Here is a 22554-nt window from a genome sequence, read left to right on the forward strand (position 1 = left end):
CCCATTCCACTAACCTATCTGGAGATGACTGATGAGATAAGTTAAGATATTTGACTAAAAAAGAAACGGGCCAAATGGGTCAAACGGGTTAAGAATAAGCATATCCAAATGTATAAATCCTCATGCTTGATTGATAAAAATCAGATTTTTTTTTTTAATTAAAATATAGTTTTATATTACATTTTGCATATTACTCGTAGTAATTAAGCGTTTTCTCAAAATCCATAAAGAAAACTGTTTGCAGGTCAGGTTTTTTTTTTAACCCATACTGAAAAAGTGAAAATCAACAGTTTTGACTCGACCAGTTAATTGACCCATCCATTTCAGCACCTTTATACTTGAAACATGTAGCTTGATGAGTACATATCAATTAGCATTTGTGTTTGGATGGAATTTACATTTACAGGATTCACAAACTGGTCTTTGCAAGCATGTTGTGGAGGCGGAGGGCCATATAACTACAGCGCATCAGTTAAATGTGGATTTGTGCCGTGTGATCAGCCTGATACATATGTTAGTTGGGATGGAATACACTTTACAGAAGCAGCATATAGAGTAATCCACAATAACTTATTTCGAGGGCCATTCACTAATCCTCAGTTTAATTCATTGTGTCCTGCATCAACAACACAACTCGGAGTTGGATTATCGAGTTCTTTGTAAGAAGTCCAATTTTAACCAAAATACATCAAAGACACAAAAGCATAATAACGCCAAATAACTGTGGTTCAGTACATCATTTTTACACTACTCCTATTAACTCATAATTCATAAATAAAGACTTGTGCCAATTACATTTTCTTCATGACAAACTTTCGAGAGTATGATTGGCACCGAGAATGCAACATGTACAATTGTTAGATAATTTGATAAGTAGTGATATGTATAAACTAACAATTATTTTATACACAACTAATTATGTTACACTTCTATATGATGTGATTGTATAAACACAATTTATGTTATACATACCAGTATATCACATCTTTAATTTTATTCTTGTGCAGCTATATATCCACATTTCTCAATCATACAAGTTTACATGGAATGTGAATACGCAGTTATGTTTTTAAGTTTTGGTGTTGTATTTTGATTATTCATGACAATGTAACTTGGGTTTAGCATCCTGCTACCCTATGTATATTTAAATCTTTTTGTTGTCCGGTTATAAAAATCATGAAATGTGATGTGAGTTTACCTGATATCAATGTTTGTGTTATGATTTATGAGTATCCTAAATCAATGAACACCCGTTTATAGCTCTTTTTTTTTGGGTCAGAAATTGTGATTAAGCCTTTGAATGTTTCTGTTTCATTGTTTAGACTTATATTAGAGTATAATATAATATAATAATAGTAATTATTTATCGATGGACCAAGAACCTGACCTACATAATCAAAGCTCAAATGAACATAACAATAACGACTAATAACACATTCTGTGATCATATTTTATTAATTTATAAACATATAATTTATTAATAGAATAAATATATAGGCCACTAGTGTTAGAATGGTGGGCTATATATAAGCTCAATGATAGTAAAAGCATAAAGTATGTTATTAATAAAGTATGTTAGTAGGCACAAACCGAATATAAACTTGAATCATAATTGTTTTCTTAACTAGTCATTCATCATTCATATATATAGATATAAAAAATTACATGCTTGTATAGCTAAAAATGCTCTATAATTATAATAATATATCTATTAATTTTTCAGGCAAACTGACTTTGAGATATTAATGCATAAAAGTTTATTAGACAAACTCACAAAAGTGACTAAACTATGAAGAAAAAAGACACAATAACCAAAAAGTATCCTTGGATGAGATTGGCTTAGTGGTTGGGTAATCTATTGTTGCATCATGACATCTTAGCTACAACCATTTATAATTGTATTTGCTAACAAATATTTTGTTGAACCGTCATATACATATAAAGTCTTAAATTAAGCAAATTTATGTCGTAAATGAAATAACCATTGTCTTTCTTGGCAATAAGCATTAGGGTGCGATTGGTTTATTAGAATATAAAAATATCAATCAATATAAGTTTATACATTGTGAAATTTTAATTTTAAAATATTGTAGTTAGTAAATTACTAGTTTTTAGACCCGTGTCCAACGCTTGACACGGGATTTACGATATTATCAACGCTAGATATTCATACATTTAAGTCATAAAAGCTTATAATTTTGAAGATATATACGGTTCTAAGTGTTATATTTTGCAAGTTGTAGTACAATAATCATAAGTTCGTCACTGTCATTATTAGCCGATATATATTGATGGAATTGTTTGCCGTAATGATTACACAAGGCACATGCTATAATAATTTCTCTATTATAAAATATTTTGAAATCAGTTGTACTCATGATGTGATATTATTATGAAAGATAATTAAGAATTAAAATATAAACATACTTGTGAACATATACATGACATTTCAGTATATGTATTTGATCATGATGCGGGCCCATAACACACATAAGTTTATTTTTAACCATCTGTCCTATGATAATTAGATAACAATTAAAATTATTTTTATATTCTTTGATAACAATTAAGACTCTTGATTTGAGTGACAACTGTAACTTTAAACATTAATACGCAAAATTAATATATATAAAAAAAAGATAAAATTATATATATATTTTTTATTGAGAGATAAAATGAATGGAGTACATATTGATTTGGATTTAGTATTCAAGTAATGCTCTGTTGAAAATCGTGTTTTGTTCTGTGATCGTCTCATGTTATGTGATTCCTATTATGTTTAGGATAATGATGTTATATATCATCATCTTTTATTATGTTTGAGATATGTATCTAGAATTCAAATTGTGTTTATATTAAAAATTAAACTAAATATTAATATTTATAATTTATAAAAGTCTAATCTAATATTTTGTTAAAAGTCATTAGCTTTTGAAATAATTTTTCATAGAGAATATTTCATATGTTAAAAACTTTTTAATTAATTAAATGATTATAAATATTAAAAAATTCTCTAAAGTTGATTGCTAAAAATAAATATATGGTAAATATTGAGGGCTAAAAAATGTAAATTTATTGATGAAAAACAAAAAAGTGTAAATTAATGAGATTTTTTCTACAAATTAATATAAATACTAATATAATAATATATTTAGATAATAATTATTAGTATTTTTAATTTGTAGTTAATCTAAATGATGACATAAGCGAAAATCAATTTGATGAAATTGAGCGATTTAATTGGTTAATAAATCATTAGTTCAACTGTCTTATAGTATATATTAAGATAAGTAAGTTAATTACCATTAATCGGATAAAATCAAGCTAATAGTACCACATTGATTTAGGCACACCTAATTTGAAACATTATGCTTTAATTATCTTTAAAGTCCCATAGTAAATACATGGGCATTAAATCACAACATTCATTGTGAGACCATATAATAAAATAATATAAAAATATACTCCGTATATCTAAACCGTTACAAACACATAAAAAATGTACTCCACAAACATTATGTGTATCTTAAATGTTGCCACATCCTCCCACACTCTCATTTATTCTTTCTTAACAAAATCCACACAAATTAGAAAAAAAAAACCATAAAAAACCGCCCACAATTCAATTCAAAATTGATTGGTGCGTAAAAAATGGGAAAAACATATGGAGGTTATTATGACCCACTTACACATTTGTGGTTTTCCCTTTTCCCCACCAAAATTTATTTTTAACTTGTACTATACGCATCGGAACATGTACACTTACTTGCCACTAGTCAATTTAACTCTAAAATCAACAGTTTACTTCAAACACTTTTACCAGATGATATTAAACTTCTTACAGATACAACATCAACTAAATAACTTGTACTTTATGGATTAGAATCAGTAAAAGTAACTGTATCTAGTAAACTTTAATCTGGTAACAGTATTTTTTTTTAAAAAAGTTTTAAAATAAGATATATATAGATATAATAATTATATATGTATATATATAACGCTTTTTTGGAAATGAATGTGTGTGTGGGAGAAAAAGTGAGATAGAAGAAAAAGGAAAGCAGGCGACAATTGTCTCTCTCTCTCTCATGTGATGTTTGGACCAAGTCCTTCTTTTTCATTTTTAATTTAATTTAATTAGGGTTTTAGCTTTCCTAATTTTCCCTCTCTCTCATTTCTCCCCTAAATTATTATAGATAGATACACTACACTATATCTATATATATATATCTAAAGCACAGTTTGAAGATGAAATGAGATAGCTTTATGAATCACACTTCGAAGATCTGTCTTCTATTGTAGTGAAATTTTGAAACTTGAAATGAGGTAATTTTTATTGAAGATCTGTTTGTAAATTTTTGATTTTTTTTTTTCTATTTATCGAAGTGGAATTGGTCAAAATTAGTCAGTACTAGTCAAAGTTTGCGGCTTTAAGGTGTATTTGAAGTTTCATATTGAAATCTGATTTCATTGAAGATCTGTTGTTTATTGTAGTTGATACTTTTGGTCAAATTTGGGTCAAAGTTGGCTGCTTTAAGGTGAATTTGAAATTTCAAAGTGAAGATCTGTGGTTTATTGAAGTGGATTTGGTCAAATTTGGGGAAAAGTAAAGGGAAGTGTTTGGATAGTGAGAGATTAGGTTAATTTGGACAAAATGCAAGAAGTCATGTGATGGTTTATTGCCTTTAAAGTGGAGTATTATTGATACAAGTGTGTCTAGTGTAACTTTTTTGATATTTGATGTTGAGATAGTGTGGAAATTGATCAAATAACAAAAGGAAGAAGGATAATAAAAGTGACTAGTGTTTGTTTTTCGGGTCCCCGGCATTTATAAGTTGTAGTCGGTAGTAGGGACCTTATATCGAAAATGATTGATACTTTTTCGGGTAGATGATTGTTATCACCTTTTTGTGATTATAGTTATTTAGTAACCAAACCAAACTAGTTGCTTACTTGTTTTTTAGTTGGTTAGGAAGGGATATTAATAATGGCAAGTGATGGAGCGGGTCGTTTCAAGTCAATTAAATCGTTGCCAGGAGATTATAGGTTTTCGGGGTTGGGTGAGAAAGTAAAGTTGAAAGGGAGTGATAATAATAATAATAATAGTAGTAGTAGTCTGATGTCTGTAACTATACCAGAGAATGGTGGTGGGAATATTGATCGGGTTGTTGATGATGATTCGCCGTATGGTCAGAGATCGAGTTTTGCAATGAATGAGGATAGAGTTTTGGATGATGATGACGGCGATGATGTTAATCCATCGGTTTCTCCTCAAGGATCTGTTTTGCCTTCATGGGGTAACAAGAAATGGGGTGATACTGCTTCGTATGTTGCTAAGAAGGTAAATCTGGTTTCCATGTTACAGTTTTTGTTATTTGTTGCATAAATCTGAATGCACAATGATCTTAGACGTATTGTTTGAATCTGAATGCACAATCATTTCCGATGTATGATTAGATCAAGTAGGATTTCAGGATTTATATTTCTTAATGATCTTTTCAGTTCCTTCACACTTATTTTGCTGTCTGACTTCATCAACATAAGATGATTAAAAAAGTACTTCCTTTTTTCGGTGATTTCTTGCTTATGGTTAGTATATTTCGACTGGGATTCTAGGGAAGGTTTAACACGTGTAATACTTGAAGTTTCTGTGCAATAGCCACTTGCTCATATCAAATATATCAATTACTTCAGTAGAATTGTAATAGTAATATGTTATTGAATCTATCCGTTAGAGCATATCTTGTTAGTTATTTTTTCATCTACTTTAAAATGCTTGGCATAAAAACACACCTAATGCGTATGTTGATATAAAGCATAAATTTTTTAAAATTTTCTGGCACATACATTAAATACCTAATGTCAGCGGGTTTTTAGAAATATATACGTAGAAGATAGGATGAACACTGAACAGTAAGTTAAATTTCATACAATGGTGAAGTAGTTCTATTACTAGAGGTGGAAGTGATGAAACCAAGATCACGATAGAGATGAGTTTGTTTCTGCTTAATCTAGAAAAAATAGAAGGTTGATTTTTTGGTTGTTTACTTTCATGCAAGAGTTTGTATTGTTTTTGATGCAGTTTGTTAGCAGGCAAAATCAGCTCAAAAACATAACATATGCTTTATGCGTTAGCTTGGCCCATGTGGGTTCTTTTAACGTTTTTTATAAAATTGTCAATGTGTGGGCAAACCTAGCTCACACATATCAAAGGGGATAAGTAACAAAATAACCTAGCTAATTTTGTGTTAGTGGATTAGCATGATTCCCATGTAAGTACAAAGCAAAGCTTGGCTGCAAGTTGCAAAGCAACGCCCATCCTAAGAAGTTTAAGCAGCACACAATCGATTTTAGGTTTTAAATATGGTCAAATGGTTGACAACTCTAATCCACTAGTATTATAAGGAACCGTAGTTGTATATGTTTCCACTAGGAGAATCATTTGAAAGAAGAATGTGCTCCCCTGATCAAGTTGGCCAGCACAAGAAGCAAGGAGTTATTTAAAAGTCAAATAATTGATTCATGTGGTTGTTTGACATTGGACAAAATGAGTGATTTTGCTAACACCAAATTGATAATGCTTGAGTTTATTTATATTGTTGTATAGTTTTGATGACTCAAACCTATCTAGGAAATCTTGGTAGAGTTCAGTAAACTTGATTCAGTCATGTCTTGAAAATTACTCTGTTTGAAATATATAAAAAAACAAAGTTATCTGATAGAGTATTATGTAGTTTCTCTCGAATGATAATGATATGATCTTGTGTCTTTTTCTTCAAGCAATTTTTTTTTTTATTTCTTTTGGTGATGTAATTTGTCTTGTGGCGTGAGAAGGCGAAACAGATACAATATATCTTGTCAACTTCATATTGCTGTGGGAATTCTGGTTTATCAAATTGTTACCTGTTTCATATTTTAGATTTACATATATACATATGTTACGCATCTAATCCTGATTATTTCTGTGACAATGGCATACCTGATTCAGAAGCTTCAGTCGTGGTTCCAATCATCTGATGGGAATTGGGAGCTGGCGAAGATTCTGTCTATTACAGGCACAGAGTCACTCATCTCATTTTCTGAAGGAAAAGTAAGTTTACTCATTTACTTTTTTGTATTTGTTTTACAATGTTGTTTCAAGCAATTACAATTTTTGACTTTGCTGCTCACTTTTAGGTATTAAAGGTGAACTCGGATAGCCTGTTACCTGCAAATCCAGAAATCCTTGATGGTGTGGATGATCTCATGCAACTAAGTTATTTAAACGAACCATCAGTCTTGTACAATCTTCAATACAGATATGATAGAGACATGATCTATGTAAGTTTCCACTGTTTTTTTACTTTCAAATTATTAACATAATATTGAGAAGCTTGTATTGTTGTATTAATGTTGTAATTCTTTGTAATATAGTCAAAAGCAGGGCCAGTTTTAGTTGCCGTCAATCCCTTTAAGAAAATTCCGTTGTATGGGAGTGATTATATCGAAGCGTATAAGAATAAATCCACAGATAATCCTCATGTATATGCTATTGCTGATACAGCTATCAGGGAAATGATTAGAGGTTCTTTTACGTGTTCCTTCTATACTGACATATGTATCATTTTCACTTTTTTCATTTGTATAATTCTTGCTCTTTTTTTTTTTGTTACAGATGAAGTGAACCAGTCTATTGTTATAAGGTTAGTTGGACGTTCTCAAATGAAAAGGCCTTATGCAAATTAATGCATGCTTATATGCTCAACTACATTGTACATTGCATTTATGCCATATTTTTTTATGTTTAGTGGTGAAAGTGGAGCCGGGAAAACTGAAACTGCAAAGATAGCAATGCAATATTTGGCTGCTCTTGGAGGTGGTAGTGGAATAGAATATGAGATACTGAAAACTAATCCAATTTTGGAGGCATTTGGTAACGCGAAAACATCTAGAAACAACAACTCAAGTCGCTTTGTAAGTTGCTTTTTCTTCATCAGAACATAGACTTCTGATTTGCTTAAGTTTTTGTATTCTAATAAGAACATTGACAATTTGTCAGGGAAAGTTGATTGAAATTCATTTCAGTGAAACTGGAAAAATATCAGGAGCCAATATTCAAACATGTACGGTGTGACTTTTCTTTTAGGTTTCGAATGAAATATGTTTATACTATATTTGTCATTGAAGTCTGAATGCTTTGTGCAATTGGTGTCCTGTGATTTTTAAAACTTCTTGCAGTTTTGCTTGAAAAGTCAAGAGTTGTTCAATGCACAGAGGGAGAAAGGTCATATCATTCATTTTATCAGCTTTGTGCAGGAGCTCCACCTGCTCTTAGAGGTATTAATTTCTGAACTTTATACTGAATCGCATTTCACGCGAGGGATGCATGAATCATTTCATTGCAACTAACATTAATATTTATCATAATGTTTACCCGGTCACAGAGAAATTAAACTTGAAGAGTGTGCACGAGTACAAATATTTGCAGCAAAGCACTTGCTATTCAATTAACGGCGTAGACGATGCTGAACAGTTTCGCATTGTAGTGGTACTGTATATCTCTCCTTTTTGCGTCCGGCACATAATTGGAAAGAGAGGATGGGTATTAACTATTAAGTTTTTAATTTTCCAGGAAGCCCTAGACGCTGTTCATGTTAGCAAAGATAATCAAGAAAATGCATTTGCAATGCTTGCAGCAGTGTTGTGGTTAGGAAATGTTAGCTTTACGATTGTCGATAATGAAAATCACGTGGAGCCTGTGATTGATGAAGGTACACTGGGTTTTCTTATTGTTTCATACTTGTATATATGATCATACGTTAATATTGTTTTTGAAATTAAATGCCAATAACAGCTCTGCTAAATGTCTCTAAGTTGATTGGGTGTGAGGTTGGTGATCTAAAGCTTGCTTTGTCTACTCGGAAAATGAAAGTCGGCAATGATAACATAGTTCAAAAGCTAACTCTAGCCCAGGTAAAAAGTCAATAATCAGACCAATAAATTTGTGGGATGAACTTTACTCATCATTATAAACTCAACTGATTCAGGCGATTGATACAAGGGATGCGTTGGCAAAATCAATATATTCTTCTTTGTTTGATTGGTTGGTGGAACAAATCAACAAGTCACTTGCTGTAGGGAAACGTCGTACAGGAAGATCTATTAGCATTCTTGATATTTATGGATTCGAATCATTTGATGTCAATAGTTTTGAGCAGTTTTGCATTAATTATGCAAATGAGCGATTGCAGCAACACTTCAATAGGCACTTATTCAAGTTAGAGCAGGAGGTAATCAACCATTGGTTGTTCCATGTTCATATTTTCAGTGTGGCAAAATTTATATGTAATGGCTTTTTTGAGGCAATTATTATCGTCACTTTAAAAAATGAACTTCGTAAATGGTGATTATCATGTTCTTGGTTCCTGAGCTCTGCAATTGATTTAGGAATATATCCAAGATGGTATTGACTGGGCAAAAGTGGATTTCGAAGACAATCAAGATTGTCTCAATCTCTTTGAAAAGGTTTCTAGCCTATCCTTAATACTTTTTGTTGTTTCTAAGATTTTCATAAAGTACAATTTTTTTTCAATGAACATATGTGAACACTGATAAGTATCTATAATGCCTTTGATTGGACTTTGATATCATGTTGCTTCTTACAGAAACCATTAGGACTACTGACTCTGTTAGATGAAGAGTCCACATTTCCAAATGGCACAGACATGACATTTGCTGCCAAGCTAAAACAGCATTTAAAGCCTAATCCGTGTTTTAGAGGAGAGCGAGGCAAAGCATTTACTGTTCATCATTATGCGGGAGAAGTAAGCACATATAAACACAAATCTCTTCATTGTTTTGGATTTGGTGTTTCAAATAATGCTGTTTATGGTGCTTGCTGATATTGTACTATGTATCTTGAACATTTTTGACAACTACTCTTTCACTGGTTGTGTAATTGGTACCTAACTCAGGTTGATTGCGTCTTTCAGGTCATGTATGATACAAGTGGGTTCTTGGAGAAAAATCGTGATCTATTGCATCTTGATTCCATCCAACTTTTATCTTCATGCACATGTGAACTTCCACAGGCATTTGCGTCAAATATGCTTTCTTTATCAGAAAAGCCTGTTCTCGGACCATTACATAAGTCAGGTGGAGCAGATTCCCAGAAGCTTAGTGTTGTTACCAAGTTTAAGGTTAGCATGCTTTGAAGATTAAATTTGTAATCTAATATGTTGTTTGCAGTTTGCTTAGGGTTCATAGCAGTAACAACACAACAGTACAACACGCAATATTATATATGAAAATTTTGGTACATTGACTTTGGCTGTGTTTTATTTCAAACACGCCAAATAGAAAGCAGTTAACTATAAAGGGGAACAGATGGGCAGAACGGGTCAAGATTTTAAAGTTACTCAAGATCTGTGTAATGCATAGTGCCTACAATTGTTTTGGTTCAGCATTTACTTTATTGTTTTTGTAATCATATTCAACATCTCCAGTTATCCAATAATTGTTTTAAGTAGAAAACAGTGTTTGTGGTTCCATACTACCAGGCCTGTTTTAATCCTGAGCTGTTTTAACCTGTTTCTCAACCCACCTCACCCAATCTGTTCATTACAGTTATGCTTTTATAAAAAAAATTGAGATGCTCAAAATGAAGTATTTGCAAGGCGTGCAAGTCCTTTGAGTTTTGCTTCTGTGCTGTTTCTTTTAATCTCGGTTATTTCTACTCACTTGGGCTGTTTTTCATCAGGGACAACTTTTCCAGTTAATGCAACGTTTGGAGAGCACAACACCACATTTTATACGTTGTATTAAACCTAACAACTCACAATCTCCTGGAATCTATCATCAAGGACTTATATTGCAGCAACTGAGATGTTGTGGTGTTTTGGAAGTTGTTCGAATATCAAGGTCTGGATTTCCAACAAGAATGTCCCATCAGAAATTTGCAAGAAGGTATACTTTGTTTGTTATATATATTTTTTCTGTCCGACATTTTTTGTAGATCTTTTTGGATTTCCAACAAGGTACTGATTGTTTATCAATTATGTCTTTCTTGCATTAGGTATGGTTTTCTTCTGCTAGAGCATGTTGCATTGCAAGATCCATTGAGTGTGTCAGTTGCCATTCTTCACCAGTTTGATATTCTTCCTGAAATGTATCAAATTGGCTACACAAAATTGTTCTTCCGAACTGGACAGGTTAAATTGAAAGAAAAGTACTATTGAATAATTTAATACATGTTATTATAGGTTAGTTAACTTTTTTATACCTGTATTCAGATTGGTAAGCTTGAGGATACAAGGAACCGTACTCTTAATGGTATCTTGCGTGTTCAAAGCTGCTTTAGAGGTCACAAAGCTCGTCAATATATGAAGGAGCTTAAACGAGGAATTTTCAATCTTCAGTCGTGTATGCCATTTAATCTTCTGATTTAATTATTTTCTTCCCGTTGCGCCATTGTGAATCTGATATATGGAGATTTTATGGTGATCTTATGCAGTTGCTCGTGGTGTAAAAACTAGAAAGGAGTTTGCAATACTACTCCAAAAACACAGAGCGGCTGTGCTTATACAAAAGCAGATCAAGTCAAAAATAAGCAGGAAAAGATTTGAAAACCTTTATGGCGCATCAATAATTTTACAAGCTGGTATAGTTTGTGCCAGCAAGTTTGATTTATGTTTTGCTAGTGAAAACCTCAAATCCATCATGTCATTTCAGTCTTCATTTATGTTATTAAAACCTCTTTCCAGGTATTCGTGGCTGGCTGGTTAGGAGATGCTCAGGGGATATTGCGTTACTTCAATTTGGTTCTGGAAAGGTAATTGCAGTTTTGGTATCTACTAATAACCATGATCTCGAATTATATGCACACTATGTCAACTTATATAGGCAGTTTTGCTGTCTATTCTTTATCTTAAATTGCATCTCTATGGAATTTTTAATACATCTGTTTAAGTCATGTCAAATTGTAACGAGTGATGCATCTTTTGCAAGCAGGGTAATGAATCTGATGAAGTGCTAGTGAAGTCGTCATACCTTGCTGAACTACAACGAAGAATCCTTAAAGCAGAAGCCGGGTTAAGAGAAAAAGAAGAGGAAAACGACATTCTTCACCAACGTCTTCAACAATACGAGAGCCGTTGGTCAGAGTATGAGCTTAAAATGAAGTCAATGGAAGAAGTATGGCAAAAACAAATGCGTTCGCTGCAATCAAGCCTTTCCATAGCAAAAAAGAGCCTCTCACTTGATGATTCCGAGAGAAATTCAGATGCTTCAATCAATATAACAAATGACGAAAGTAACCCCAACTGGGATTCAAATGGTAGAAGAAATGGTCTTGAAAACTTGAGACCAATGAGTGCGGGCTTGAGTGTGATCAGTCGATTGGCTGAAGAGTTTGAGCAGAGGAGTCAGGTGTTTGGAGATGACGCAAAATTCTTGGTTGAGGTGAAGTCAGGTCAAGCTGAGGCAAACTTGAACCCAGATCATGAACTTAGAAGATTGAAACAAATGTTTGAAGGGTGGAAGAAAGATTACACTGCAAGGTTGAGAGAGACGAAGGTAATTTTGAACAAGCTAGGACACGAAGACGGGGATGGCGAGAAAGGTAAAAAGAAATGGTGGGGAAGGCTTAATAGTTCGAGGGTTAACTGAGTATATGGGTTTCTATACATGGTATATATAACAAGTCTCTAAGGCTCTTCTTGGTTTGTGGCTCATAGATATCTATTTTGTCGTGTTTGGGAGGTCGACACTCGCAAACAAGTAGAATGCTTGCAGAGTGAATGAGTTGTTTTAGTTCATTGTGTATCTAAACAATACTACGTGCATCAGTTTAATCAAAGGATTTTGATTTGATTGGTTTTTATAGAAGTTGACAGAAAAGAATCGATGATTCCACTACCAAATTAATGATAACCACAACGATTTATAGTGTCGGAAGAACATATAAGTACAGCTACAAAACGTAATATAATCCTTGAAATGATCTAAAAAGCATAGGGTTTGAACTCGAGAAAATTTCCAAAGCCAGAAGTTGAGTCTTCAAATGGGTTATGGATATGTTCATTTCACCTGCAAAAGAGATGATTAATCAACTACTATCATATAGAATTTCAGAATATCATTTTTTGACCTACTTACCGGGTAGTGAACCTATGGACTTGGGTAGTGAAGTATGTGAAATGTGATTAAATGTAAAAAACATGTTGATGGGTAGCCAGTCCATCAAGGTGGCCTAGTGGTTAGTCGGCTAGGTCATGACTGGAAGTCCATACTAGAAATTATAGATTCAAACATCCGAGCCTCCCTAGGTAACATCTTAGGGGGTAAGTAAAAGGGTTCATAGACTCGTCCAGTTAGACCGCATGTATGTGGTTCAATGGCTCACCCACCACAGGCAAGCAAAACCAAGTGCGTTTATAACATGTTGGGTACTAACAAACTGAAATTTGCACAACTCCAGTAAAATTTAATTCAAAGATTTAACGTTCTCATAAAAATGTTCTTTTTTTAATATTATTTGTTAGTCATCCCACGGGTGGCTTATCTAAAAAAGAGTGATCATAGATCTAATTTGGATGTTCAAACTTTCTTTTTTCTTTTGATGGACCAAATAAACCCTTCAACTACAGACGAAAATGACGCAAGATCGATGCGAAAAACACCACCTTATTATGTCTCGTTACTAAATAAGCAACACAAAGGTGAAAAAACAAAAAAGAACTTCGTGTTCATCATAGAACGTAGTGCAGGGAAACAATGAAAATGCAGTTCTTCACAGCGATTAAAAATGGAAAAAATCACTGCAGCACAAACCTACAACTCCGTTGTGATTGTTGCAGCACTCTTATTATCTGAAATATAAAACAAAAGGTCAAACTTTTATTAGTGAATTTTCCATCAACTATCAAAACAAAAACATTGTTTTCGGAATTTAAAATTTACCGATCTGCTGCGTATCTTCTAAAAAATAATCCTGAATAGCAACCATTTTGAACTTTGTGGTTTTCAAGCTTCTTATGGCTTCGGAAGTAGCTAAAGCACCTGAAACCGTAGTTATAATTGGAATTTTGTAAGCAAGAGCCATCCTCCTCAGTTGTCGCCCGTCAATCTGGTCAAGATCATCATTCGAACTCGTAATCACCATTAAATTAATTTGTCCATTTGCAATCATATCACCCGCATGAGGACGCCCCTCATGCAGCTTCAACACCCTCTCAACTGGAATACCATCCATTTCAAGAATATGAGCTGTCCCAGAAGTGGCAACAATAGTGAACCCGAGGACTGAAAATGCCCGGGCAATTTTTCCCAAATGGGGTTTTGTCATATCATTCAAACTAAGGAACACCGTGCCTGAAACTGGCAGTTTCTGGCCTGCAGCTATCTGAGATTTGGCAAATGCAATAGAGAATTCGGTGTCAATCCCCATTACTTCGCCAGTGCTACGCATCTCAGGCCCGAGAAACACATCACATCCTTGAAATTTATCAAATGGAAGGACTGCTTCTTTGACTGAAATATGCTTTGGGATGACTTCTTTTGTAAAACCAAGTTCATTAAGAGACAATCCCGACATTACAAGCGAAGCATATTTAGCCAGTGGGCGCCCAATTGCTTTAGAGACAAATGGCACTGTACGAGAGGCTCGGGGGTTTGCCTCGAGCAAGAAAACCTCCCCAGAACCTGTAATTGCATACTGACAATTCATTAAACCGCAGACATTTAAACGTCTAGCCAGCTTGGTGGTCCATGATCTAATTGTGTCCAGACTCGTTTGTGAAACCGTTTTTGTAGGAATCATACAAGCTGAGTCACCTGAATGAACTCCAGCTTGTTCAATATGTTCCATGATTCCACCAATCACGACATTACCATGCAAATCTGCAAGTGAATCGATATCGATCTCGATGGCATCAGATAAGTATCTATCAACCAAAACTGGTCGCTCTGGGTCCACCTCAACAGCTGTTTCAAGATAACGTATAAGTTTTTCGTCACTATAAACAATCTCCATGGCTCGACCACCTAATACATAAGAAGGTCTAACAACAACTGGATATCCAATTTCTGATGCAATGCGAAGGGCATCAGCTTCACTTTTTGCAATGCCTCCTTTTGGTTGTTCAATTTGCAGTTCTTTCAAGATTGCGTTGAACCGCTCTCGGTCCTCGGCAGCATCGATGGAGTCAGGTGAAGTGCCCCAAATGTTAACCCGACCACCACTAGCAGACGGAGGTTTGTGTTCATCTAGGTAGCGCTGAATGGGTAGAGCCAATTTCAGAGGGGTTTGCCCACCAAATTGCACAATGATGCCATCGGGCCTTTCGATATCAATGACGTTAAGCACATCTTCGACTGTGAGGGGTTCAAAATAGAGACGGTCACTTGTATCGTAGTCTGTGGACACCGTCTCGGGATTTGAATTCATCATAATGGTTTCATAACCTGCTTCCTACATTGATCAACATGAAATTATAAGAAAAAATTGATAAAGATAGAACGGAAATAGTCAAACACTCTTGGAGTTTACAGGATGTATACATTATGTACTAAACTAACTAACAAACCTGAAGAGCAAATGAAGCATGACAACAGCAATAGTCAAATTCGATCCCTTGACCAATTCTATTTGGTCCACCACCCAAAATCAAAACTTTCTTACTTTTGGTTGGAGCTGATTCACATTCATAATCATAAGATGAATACATGTAAGGAGTGTTTGCCTCAAATTCTGCTGCACATGTATCAACACGTTTGTAAGCAGGGGCAACTCCTAAATCCAATCGTTTCACACGAACTTCTTTTTCTGTCGACTTTGTAGCAAATGCTATCTGCTTATCACTAAAGCCTCTTTTTTTTACTTCATAGAATTCATCTTTAGTGAGCTGAGATAAACTTTTTGCCATAATATATCGCTCAACATCCACCAATTCCTTAAGTTGTGTTAGAAACCATTTGTCAATGAAACTTAATTCATGAATGGCATCAACTTTCATGCCTCTTTTCATTGCAGCATATACAGCATGGATACGGTCAGGATTAGGGACCCGTAGACTGTATTTAATCTTATCCCAATCCCAATCGAGCTCCTTGATCGGTGCACAACCCCAGCCAGAGTAGCCACATTCAAGTGATCTGACCGCCTTTTGAAAAGATTCCTGAAATGTGCGTCCTACTGCCATGGATTCACCAACGGATTTCATCTGTGTTGTTAACACTGGCTGAGATCCTGGGAATTTCTCGAATGCAAATCTGGGTATCTGTGCCATATGAATTAATGTTAGAACTATCACTAACGGCTATGTATAGATGATACATAGAGGGTGTTTAAACGTGTGTTTTGATAATGAAAATATACAATAATGAATACTAAGAACCAGATATGATAAATAAAATTGCAGAAGTTGATAGCGTGGATATGTTTGACAAATTATAATTATCAGTAAGAAAGTATAGATGACCTAATTGTATACAACTATACAAGTAATTACTCTATCCATTTAAAATCAGTTTTCTTACATGCCAGGACCAGGGGTGGTTATATGTGCGGCTTAAAAGTGGCCATATGATATTCAATAATCAGAATCGGATAACTAGTTGTAGTAAAATGAGTTTTAGAAGATAGTGTTTAGAATCCTTAATGAAGTTGCATAATCAAATACTCAAATCTGTTTGAGTATTTAGCAAGATCTAAACTTTTAAAAGATTAACAGATTAAATGACTCTTAACGAAGACCCAAGAGACATTTTCATTAAGAATTACGTAGATACTCTGTAGTTCTACCTTACAACATAACAATTTATTTGAATTATTTGACTTTATGATTATTTAAAACTTCAATTGTCAACTCATTGGAGTTGCAATGTTTAAATGATTACTTTTATATTACACATGCAAACAACACCATATAATATGGACAAAAAGGATGCCGGGTAAAATAAACATTTTCAAATAAAGGGCTCAGAATCTAACCTTTGTGACAACATAATCAATAGAAGGTTCAAAACTAGCCGGTGTCTTCATTGTTATATCATTCGGAATCTGATCCAACGAATAACCAACAGATAACTTGGCAGCCATCTTTGCAATAGGAAAACCAGTAGCTTTTGAAGCCAAAGCAGAAGACCTTGAAACCCGAGGATTCATCTCAATAACCATAACCTCACCATCTTCAGGATTCACAGCAAACTGTACATTAGAACCACCACATTCCACTCCAATTTCCCTAATAATCGCTATAGAATAATCACGAAGCCGTTGGTATTCCTTATCTGTCAAAGTTTGTGCAGGTGCAACAGTAATCGAATCGCCAGTATGAACACCCATTGGATCAATATTCTCAATAGAACAAATAATCACAACATTATCAGCTAAATCCCTCATAACCTCAAGCTCATATTCTTTCCATCCTAACAAAGATTTCTCAACTAAAACCTGAGTTGTCACACTAGCTGCAAGACCCGACTTACAAATCGTCTCGAATTCCTGTTTATTATAAGCTATCCCACCCCCCGAACCACCTAGAGTAAAAGCAGGCCTAATAATCAAAGGAAACTCACCAATTTCATTAGCAATCTGCAAACACTCATCCAGAGTAGTCCCAATTCCAGAAGGAGGCGTTTTAATACCGATATTTTTCATAGCTTGTTTAAACAGCTCCCTATCTTCAGCTTTCTTAATGGCTTCAAGTTTAGCACCAATTAACTCAACATTATACTTTTCAAGTACACCACTTTCAGCTAAAGCAACTGCGAGATTAAGCGCAGTTTGCCCTCCCATCGTGGGCAAAATCGCATCAGGTCTCTCTTTCTCAATAACCTGCTCAACTAACTCAGGTGTCATTGGTTCAATATAAGTCCTGTCAGCCATTTCAGGGTCAGTCATAATAGTTGCAGGGTTTGAATTAATAAGCACAACTTCATAGCCATTTTCTCTTAAAGCTTTACAAGCTTGAGTACCAGAATAATCAAATTCACAAGCTTGCCCAATAACAATTGGTCCAGCACCAAGAATCATAATCTTTTTGATGTCAGTTCGCTTACCCACATTGGGTTTTCGAAAATCTTCATCTTTTTCCAACTGGGTATTCTTTGAGGCATTTAAACAAACAGTTGGTGGGCGTGTTGCAGATGATACAAAATGGATGGGTTTTGACTTGGGTAATTGAAATAATGATAAAGGGGATGACTTTGGCTTTGTGGGTATCAAAGTGGTGGTGTTTGTGGGTGTCATGAAAGCATTATCGATGGGTTTGAAGCAATGAACCGCCATGGTTTACGGCGGTGTATCGGAAAGAAGGTGGCGGCGGCGCGCAAGAAAGAGAGAAATGATGCTTAGGTTTTTGCAGAATGTTTTCTTTCTTTCACTTTCTCTATTTTTGGCTTTCTTCTTTACTTACTACGAGTATACTTACACTTATTTATATATACATATTTTTTTAATTTAGTATTATTTAATTCACACTGGTGGAAAATTTTAAGATAGTTTCTTCACTTTCTTGTAGCGTAGCTTAGCTCCAAGATTTTTCAGAGTGTTAAACATCATATTATGTTTTGTTTGAATGAATTTTATTTGATTATTATATTAGATGTTGGTAAAATTGATAAAATAGAGTAATTTTAGTTTAAGTCATTTGCGTTTTCATTGAATATTTCTAGACTATCATTTGACATATAAGTATATTCTTTTTCGCCGTTAGAAAATAGAATATATATTTTTTTAATTCGATATCTTTCTAAGTCCAAAAATATCTTATTAGAAGTTTATATATAGGTGATGAGAATGGGAAAGTGAAAAGGTGTTTATAAATTCTTACAAAGAGTTTTTCAATAAGATATTTTACAAGTCTGTAAATTTTTTATTTAACAATATGTTTTGTTATTCTTTCTCAATTCGATTTTTTTTTAATATTTTTTTTACACGTTTATTTATAAATGTTGTATGCTTTTCTAGTGATGGAAAGAATGCATTTAATTATTTTGTTTTATTTTTTTTCCTCTTATGGCGATTTAGCTCATTATGGTGATGTTTGATTGAGTAAAATATAAATGTCCAAAACGAGTACAAAGGTATAATCTTTATGGATTTCGATCTATAGTTTGGATCTACAGTTTGATCGGATGCTAACACATGAAGCGAGGAATTAGATGGTATAAAACAAGGGAAAACTAACTAGATGGTATAATTTTAAGGTGTATTTTTTATTTTAGACACCTACAAAAAAATTTACTTATATGGTCAATGAATCCTTACTACCTAACATCTTTAATAAGAAACCAAAACTATCCAATTAAATCATAACAAGTGTTCAAGTTGGGTTCCACAATATGTACTAATTAACTTGTAGTAAAGTGGATGAAGTATATCTGATAATGGTTTCGTGTTTTGAGTTTTTCTATTGTTAGAATCTTTATTTACTCAATTCATGATAAACATGAAGATAATATTCAACTTAGTTTATTATCTTTAAGGGGAGTTTGTTAATGCTACTACAAGTTTATTTGATAGAACTAGGTTGCAACTATAGAACCCACCTAGTCTTGCAGCTTGTTTTTTTTTTTTTGTCTAATAATAAGAATAAACCTTGTTTGCACTCAAAAAAATTCTCATTTATTCACATTTAGTTATAAGAAATGTGAAAAAGTTTATGAATTTAATCACATATAAAAGTGTGTAGAAAAAAAATCACATTTAAAAGTGTGAATAAATTTTAAAAGTTATAATTTTTTCACACTTATAAATGTGTAAACAAAATGTTAACACTTAAAAGTGTGAACAATTGTCAAATATTTTCACACTTAAAAGTGTGAAAGTTAATTTGTAACACATGATTTCTTCACACTCCCCCTATGTGAAGAACATAAGTGTTACAAATTAACTTTAACACTTAAGAGTGTGAACAATTGACATATTTTTACACACTTGAAAGTGTGAACTTTTCTTTTCCACATGTATAAGTGTGTAAATATTGTGATTTTTTAAATTTCTTCACACTTTTAAATATAAATTAATTCTATACACTTATAAATGTGATTAAATTAACAAAAATTTTCACACATTTTAAAGGTATTAAAAAACAAGTGTGAGGAAATGACATATTTGTTGTAGTGTTGTTTTGGTATTAAAAAAAAAAGAAGCAAAAGAGCGGTTAAATGCTACTTTTAATTTGGGGGAATTCTATTCTCATAAACTTAAAGAAATAAAGCACCAACATTTACATGTTTTATGAAGATAGAACACACTATTGGATTTCATTCTTATGAAGTTAGTACAAGTTATGTAACCTATGGACATATGTTATGATTTAATTGGATGGTTTTGGTTTCTTTACTCAAGATATTATATAGAGTTAATTACACTTTTCGTCCCTATGGTTTGTACCAACTTTCACATATCATCCCTAAGACCATGAAATTACGTGTTTCGCCACTGGTCCCCACTATTCTAGGTTCAGATGTGTGTGTTATGCAAAGGAGTCTTGCTCGCAAGGTAAGTAACAATTATCTAATCATCTCAACTTTCTATTGGAGTGTGATCTATGTTTATCATTTGATTAGGTTTCTCAGCCCGCCATAAATCTTAGTCGCTGAGATTAAAGGCAGAAAACAATTATAAATCAAGATACCATATAGAATTTAGGTTGGGCATCCTTTAGGATTTAGAAAATTTCTCAAAAAATTTATTGAAATGAAAAAATATATAATAGAGGACGATAGAGAGCCAGTTCTTGAAGATGATAAGGTAGCAAAGATATATATGGAATGTGAAGGGTATACCTTAGATTCTTTACCTAAAAAGATAACATCTATATGATCGCTGTATCAATAAAAGAAGAAGCTGGGAATTTTAGCCAAACAAAGGAGTTCGTGGACCAATTTGATTCCAATTGAAAGGAAAAAAAAAAATCCTAAACGGAAGTGAGTTTTAAGTGGATCACTGGATACGGGTCCGATTACCATTATTCACACGAATGGCATAAATTGATTCCTATCAATTTTAGTGCCATAACTAAGGCATTCAGGGTTTGTTAAAAAACTCCTTCTACGTACTCCTTGTCATGTGCTTTAAGAAGACATTCATCTTTCCATAGATGAACACGAGCGAAAGCGAGAGAAAGGGAAGAAAAAGATAGGGGAAGGTAAGGAAGATCAAGCCCTTCTGCATAGGAGTATAGAATTGCGTATATTTGTTGTTGGTGAGTTGGCACGTAATAGTTGGCCTTCTGCTAGTATATTCGATGTCATCCTTACTAGGCAAGGACAGATTCAATGAGTGAAGCAACTACGTAAAGAGCACTTTTTAAACTAGGGTTATTATACAAAACATAGCAGAAAGTCTGGTCATCCGATCCCGTTTTATCACTTCATCCATGGGTGTACTGTATATATTTTTGCACAAATGGGATTTGTATATATATATTAGACTGCCCGCAGTAGTGATATCCATAGGAGACACACATTTATTTTAGGGAAAAATGAATATAAGGTTGTCTAATACCTAAGTTTAGGTGTGAAACCCCTCACATATTAAATATTTAAATTTTTTTATTTAATGAATAAATGTTTGCCCCCCATCAATTATATGGGTTAAAAAATTGTTATGTGAGTATTCCACACCTAAGGTTAGGTACATAACAGTTTTATATAATCATCCCCTTTATTTTATCCCTAGAGGTTTTACCATTTTGTAGTGATTTTAAGGTATTTTTCAATTTGCTAGTAATAGTCAGGCAACTTTAGTTGATCGATGAAAGAGAATAACTTTTATATATTTGTATTGTTGATAACTAACCACTTTCACATTTCAGCAGAATAGATTGGATACATACACCCATTAATAATTTTTATATAACTTTGTATATTTAATTAGAAATTAAAAATCCTTCGTGACGACATGCTCAAGGAGGACCATTAGCCATTAAGTTGCCAATAAATGGAATTTTTTCTCTTTTAAATTTAACGGGTCAAAGACGTAATATTACTAAATGAATGAATTGCTAAAAAAGTTGACCAAAGAGTCTCATAGATACATAAAGCCTCAAAAATAATATATATTACAATTCATAGATTGTAACCGGAAATATATATATAGTTTATATCATCATGTTTGACACACTAAATATTATAATTATAAAGCTTTGAAAAACATGTTTCGGATTAAACAACCTGATCCATATTGAACTGGCGAAACACAAACCACTAAGACTGCTTGCCCAACCTACCTGACCAACCTATTTTTTCACTTGTACGTGAAAATACATACGAATATTTGTAGATAACGGAAACCACAAAACTCTATTTTGTATCTAAGTTTGTCGAGGTGCAACGAACTTTATTATTAACTAATTAATCCGATGTAATCTAACTACAGATGGATGATCAAGGCCACGACTACCATCATGTGATAAAGTGAACGTACATACAATTTCCCTGATCACTGTATTTAATTAGTCGAAGACTTATTTGGGCATTTTATTGAACTAGAATACAATTATCTAAATGCCTAGAAAGCAATTGCTTTTAAGAAACCTTTTAGGAATACATGCCTAGATAAGTCCTCGT

At 33.4% G+C, this 22554-nt stretch overlaps 2 protein-coding genes across 3 annotated transcripts; one reads left to right on the top strand and one right to left on the bottom strand.

Annotated features, from left to right (window-relative positions):
• Positions 1-4024: 4024 nt before the first annotated feature.
• LOC122595004 (myosin-1) lies at positions 4025-12856 on the top strand. 2 transcript variants are annotated; one of them, XM_043767283.1, is made up of 22 exons: positions 4025-4323; positions 4492-5338; positions 6986-7087; positions 7174-7317; positions 7411-7561; positions 7652-7679; positions 7785-7950; positions 8036-8099; positions 8215-8313; positions 8421-8524; positions 8609-8747; positions 8831-8949; positions 9024-9266; positions 9424-9501; positions 9642-9800; positions 9969-10175; positions 10736-10941; positions 11051-11186; positions 11268-11397; positions 11489-11635; positions 11739-11806; positions 11986-12856. In XM_043767283.1, the coding sequence occupies exons 2-22, from the start codon at positions 4985-4987 to the stop codon at positions 12640-12642; spliced, it is 3501 nt and encodes a 1166-aa protein (XP_043623218.1). In that variant the 5' UTR covers positions 4025-4323; positions 4492-4984; the 3' UTR covers positions 12643-12856. The 2 variants fall into 2 exon arrangements, with proteins under 2 accessions (XP_043623218.1, XP_043623219.1); XM_043767284.1 differs by having other exon boundaries at positions 6989-7087.
• Positions 12857-12862: 6 nt separating this feature from the next.
• Positions 12863-18394, bottom strand: LOC122595003 (carbamoyl-phosphate synthase large chain, chloroplastic). The gene is made up of 5 exons (XM_043767282.1): positions 16967-18394; positions 15561-16253; positions 13936-15445; positions 13807-13844; positions 12863-13062 (listed from the first exon to the last, which is right to left on the bottom strand). Exons 1-4 carry the CDS (start codon positions 18263-18265, stop codon positions 13807-13809), a joined length of 3540 nt encoding a protein of 1179 aa, XP_043623217.1. The 5' UTR covers positions 18266-18394; the 3' UTR covers positions 12863-13062.
• Between the last annotated feature and the right edge of the window lie 4160 nt (positions 18395-22554).

The sequence above is a fragment of the Erigeron canadensis genome, chromosome 4 (assembly GCF_010389155.1).
Source record: "Erigeron canadensis isolate Cc75 chromosome 4, C_canadensis_v1, whole genome shotgun sequence".
Classification (NCBI taxonomy): domain Eukaryota; kingdom Viridiplantae; phylum Streptophyta; class Magnoliopsida; order Asterales; family Asteraceae; genus Erigeron; species Erigeron canadensis.